This window comes from Phaseolus vulgaris, chromosome 2 (assembly GCF_051622355.1).
Source record: "Phaseolus vulgaris cultivar YP4 chromosome 2, ASM5162235v1, whole genome shotgun sequence".
In the NCBI taxonomy this organism is placed as follows: domain Eukaryota; kingdom Viridiplantae; phylum Streptophyta; class Magnoliopsida; order Fabales; family Fabaceae; genus Phaseolus; species Phaseolus vulgaris.
Window position 1 is genome coordinate 38567101 of NC_143499.1, and position 5359 is coordinate 38572459.

The following is a 5359-nucleotide window of genomic DNA, read 5'->3' on the forward strand; positions in this document are numbered from 1 at the left end:
TTGGCCTTGACCTTTTATTTAAAATAAGGGCACTGTGAAATCGAGATTTGGGAGTTTGCACAGATTCATCAATCCGGAATTGAATCATTTTGTTTTCCGGATGAGGGTGTGCTCTGGAAGCAAATTCTGCATAAATTGTTGATTTATGAATTGTTGAATCTGGAAGCCTGATTTCTATTATAGAATGTTTGTTTTGAATTATGAATTTCTGAATGCGGAATACATATTTCTGTTATGGATTGGTATATCTGGAATGTTTTTTTTTAATTATGGATTTCTGAATCTCGAATGCATATTTTGAATTACAAATTGCTGGATCCAAAATTTTACCAGAAGCGTCACTCTGAAAATTTTTCAGATTTCATAATCTGGAATGCAAAAAAATAAATATGGATTCTTTATTCCATAAAACTATCGGAGTGTGTTGTCCGGATAATACGTATGAACTACGGAAAGGAAAATCCAAAGAAAAAAGGAACTGCAGATCCAAAAGAAACAAAAAATTTACTTACCTTCAAGAGAAACTACCTTTCTCCCACCAAGTTTTCAAGACACCACCCTGAACCACCAATAGAAATGCAAGATGGAACGGTGCCGCTAAGTGAGGAATGAAGTCCGTGGAGAGGCAATGGAGTCCGTGGAAAGACAATGGAGTCCACTCTGAGAGAGAAATGGAACAACGCTGCGGAGAGGCAAACAAAAAAAAAATAGTTTAAATTTAAGTGTATTTTAAGATTTTTAAAAAATAATAAATTTACATAATATTATCGAAGTATAGGACGAAAAATGTAGGAGTGTAGGAAGGACAACCCACATTGACAACTTTACCAAATTACATTAATTCAAATGTAATTATCACCTCTCAAATTATTTCACACACACTGTATTAGCACATAAAAACAAGTCCTTAAAATCCTTAAATTTATGGACCAACTTATGTAATAAAATAATAATTTTATTTTAAAAAATTTAAAAGTAATTTATTTTTATAAAATAAATATGTATATTATAATTTATATATCAATTTATTATTTTAAAACTAAAATTAATTCATTGATATAATTTGATATTTAAAACTATATTCTTCGTTTTAAAATTAAAGTTTAGTTTTTTAATGTAGAACGATATAGTAAAATATCATCATTACTTAAAATCTAGACTGACGTGACACTTAGACTCAACAACATCTTTTGTTTTCTTTTTGTTTGTATGGGTTGAAAAACATATTTGAAAGAATGAAAATAAAATTATTTATATTAAAGAAAAAAATATAATAAAAATAAATGAAATGTTTATAAATAATTTGATTGATGTAATAGAATAAAATAATTTAATATAAGAAATAACTTTAAAAATATAAATTAGAATTAAAATAAATTCTAAAAAAACCATAATAAAATTTTAATGAAAAATAATTTTAAAATTAAAATTAAAATATTTTCACTAAATATCAAAATTTAAATTATTAAAAAATATATATAAATATTTATAATTAATGAAAAATTATATATATCAAAACACAATTAATATGTGTGCTTCTCACATCACAGCTCCAATATAGCATTGAAAATTATTAAAAGTTAAATACAATTGATTATGTTTTAAACATAACATCTTTTTCGTTTTTTTTTTATATTTTATTCCTTATTTTCAAAGTTTCCTAGTAATCTCTCTATTTTATCTTTGATATTGCGCCTCTCTGATCCAAGTAAAGGTAAGTGACCAAGAGAGTTTTGCTGTCTTCAGATCGATAATCAGCTCTAAATTGAAGAATAATGTGTATTTATGGTCTTTTGCAGCAATTATCGTTATTTTGTATTCAATGACTTGGCTACTGCCGTAAGATCACTGCCAAATAATATTGATTACACATGAAGTCAAGCCTTCGGCGCAAACATAAAACTACGGGGAAAATGCAGACATCACCATAACAACCTAATAAAGGAAGACCATTCTTCCAATTTCGTTAAGCACCTCTCTTATCCTTCTTAATCACTATTGATATAGACAACTCCTGATGTCTGGAATGGTAAAAGAAAGTATAACTTTGTTATGAACTTATGATCACATTAACAGTTGAGATGAAGAAAACTACTCTTAATGGAACCAAATGTAAGCTTTGGAAAGAGAGATGCCATGTTGGGCTCGACCAAATTACAGTAAGTTAGAACTTTGAAAATGCTGAATCAGGTAAACAAAGTCTATTTTTCAAATCACGAGTGGCAAGAAATTACATGAGTAGTTAACAGTAACAGGTATCATCGCATCCCACAATTTTTTATTTAAAACAACACATTATGATGTTTTTAAACCTGGATAAAACATAGTATAATAGGAATGTGATGAAAGGAAAAGAATGTAACACATGTGGCCTCAACTTAAACTCCAGGATAAATGTTTCTTCAGAATTACATCCTCTCACAACATATTTCATTGTCACAACAATTGAACACAGTAAACTAAAAGAAACAAGTCAAATAACTAACAAGGGGAATATTCACCCAAAAATATTTTTCCTTGCAAAACCAGAGAGCTAAGCAAAACAACACGGTTGAAGAAAACAACAGCACAAAAAACAAAACAAACAAAATTTAAACAGACACATTTAAAATGGATTAAAAGTTTCTTTACATACAAGTTAATCGCAAAAAAATGGCGTTAGGCACCAACAGATAATACTTATATTATGCATTATGGTTTTCAAACACAGTCTGGAGTCAAAAACTAAGGGAAAGTCCAGAGCAAACTCTCCCATGCTTTAGTAATAAGTATGTGTACATGATCAAAACATTAATGAACTATTATATATATTATACAACAACAATCTACAGAAAAATGAAGTAATCCTCCTCAAATAATTCAAAAACTAAAGCAGAGACATTGCCGCAAATTATTACATAATTTAGCAATACAAGAATTCACAATAGCTCAGCATCATTTTTTGCATCTGGTACAAACATAAAAGTAACAGCATCTAAATTCTACAACAACAGGAAAAAAATGCATCTACAAGACTAGTGACCCTTAACCTTATCATCTGCCACAACATTGAGAATGGGCAAGCTACTGAGGAACTCATCAAGGCCTTCAAAAAACCCAATCCCTTCAATATTATCCTCAGCATGTCCAGCAGCATTCCCTTCGCGATCGCGCACTCCACGGGAAGGCTCCTCCACCTCATTGCTGAACTCCACATTCAAATCCAACTTCCCCAAGTTTCCAGCACCCCTCCTCCTCGAACCACCTAACGCAGCCTTCTTACTAGACTCTGCCCTCGCACCAGACGGCAAAGCAGAGCCAGCATTAGCTTTGGCACTAGCATTAGCATTAGCATTAGCTTTGGCATTAGCATTGGCACTAGCAGCTGTAACAGGATTAGCGGAACCCACATTCTCATGCTCTGTATGGACACCCCTCCCAGGTCTCTCCACTGTTTCCCTCCTTGCATCACCAGAATTTTTATTAACTCTAGTCCTCTTCTTCCCCCTCCTCTTCCCAACCCTCCAGTCTCCATCACCGGAATCATCGTCACTGGGGTCGGATAAGTCGATAAACGCGGCGGCAGCCTCGTCATCATAGTAAGCCCAATTCTTCTTAGGCTTGCTATAGGACGGCCCATTCGAAGGGCAAGGAAACAAAGGGGAAAACGGGTTCCAATTGGAGGATAACCCGTTCACGTCCTTCGAATTCCCAGAAAATCCCAACGGGAAAAACCCCCAACTACAATAGGAACCGTCTTTCCCAGTCAACGGCGGTGGCGACCGTATCACCACCGCATGAAACCCCCTCCGACAACTCTGACACCTCAAGGTACACTCCTCGTACCCCTTCGGGTATTCATACAAAACGTAACAGTAAGGGCACGAGGTCCAGAAACTCGTTACCCCGTCGTTTCCGATGGTTCGAGTAGACTCAGCGGACTCGGGACGATTGGAGTTCGGCCGAGTCGCCTCGGCCGAGTTAGCCCTCGATCTAGGGTTTCGCCTGGACGTGGGTTGGGAATGTACAGGAGGAGGAGGACGCGGCGGGGACTGCGGCGGTGGAGTGGTGAGCAGCCGGAGATCGCTGTCGTACATGGCTTTCTTGGCTGGGTTGGAAAGTACAGACCAGGCGTCGTTGACAAGGGAAAAGGCGTGGTTGGCGAAGGCGAAGAGGTTGCGGCTGGGATCGAGGAGGTGGGCGAGGCGGCGGTACTGAGAGGCAACGTGGTCCATGTTGGTGGTGTAGCGGAGGATTTGGAGGATCCCGTACCAGTCACGGTGGTCGTTGATTCGCGACTCTCCCGCCAGGAGCGTGTCGATCACGGTCAGGAGGTGCTCGGAGGCCTCGTAAGTCGGGTCGGACTCTCGCGCTCGGATCGCGAAGGAGCGCGCCCCGTGAAGGTCGCGTGCGCTAAGCAGCTTGTTGGCGGTGTAGAGCCACCGCTCCGCCTCCGCTCGGTTTCCTCCGCCGTCCATGGTGGCTCTGACTCTTGAAATCGGACAAGAAAGGACAGTGGAGTAAGATATTCACAGTGTGGGGGACGAGGGCACTCTCGTCATATCATACCGTAATAACTGAAATCGAATGATATGATACCACATGAATGTGGCTGGCCCAATCAATGTTTCTATTTTAACCCCTTTTTCTATTATTTTTATTCTGCTCTTCACTCCATCATAGTTTAGTATGCTCTCACTTTATTTGATGAGGTGTTGGATTTGTATGGCTAGTTTAATCCTCTAGACCCACAAGTAACCATTTCATTGGTTAATCTAATCATGCTAACTAAAAGAGAGAGAGCATAATCAATGGTCACAATTTCTCCTGCAGACAAACTTGTACTTTTGTTATAATGCCACCAAAATAAGAAGACTCTCAGTAATACAAATATACAAGGTTCAGCTCAGTGCAATAAAAACTTACCAAGATTATAAATATCTTTTTAAAACCGCGATTTGTAAAAATCCAAAAATAAACTGAAAATAGCTTTCTTCTATAAGCTACTTAAATAGTTAATTAAAATAAGTTAAAATGAAAACTATTTCCAAAACAGGATTAGAGAATCATATTTTTTCATGACAGTTAAGTATCAATAAAAGCATCTAGCTAATTTATGAAAACTAAAAGTTGGTCCATGTGAATCCACATCTACACCCATTCATATTTTGAAGGAAATTATCTACACAGAATCATAAAATAATATATTAAATTAAATAATATTTAGAAAACATGTTAAGAGTATGAACTTAGCGCTATGGAAAAATATGGAATTCAATGCCCAGTTGAGACGGGCTCAAATATTTGGAAAAAAATAAAATCAATTTTACTAACTGTAAGATACTGAAGACGTTTTATTCCAGCATTTCATATTTTCAAA

At 36.4% G+C, this 5359-nt stretch overlaps 1 protein-coding gene across 1 annotated transcript; it reads right to left on the reverse strand.

The window, feature by feature from the left end:
* Positions 1-2880: 2880 nt before the first annotated feature.
* LOC137811883 (uncharacterized) lies at positions 2881-4705 on the reverse strand. Its single transcript, XM_068613741.2, has one exon. It carries the CDS (start codon positions 4455-4457, stop codon positions 3015-3017), a length of 1443 nt encoding a protein of 480 aa, XP_068469842.1. The 5' UTR covers positions 4458-4705; the 3' UTR covers positions 2881-3014.
* Between the last annotated feature and the right edge of the window lie 654 nt (positions 4706-5359).

Bases quoted from the DNA above. Each gene is read 5' to 3' on its own strand.
- LOC137811883 (XM_068613741.2), bottom strand. From the start codon at position 4,457: ATGGACGGCGGAGGAAACCGAGCGGAGGCGGAGCGGTGGCTCTACACC.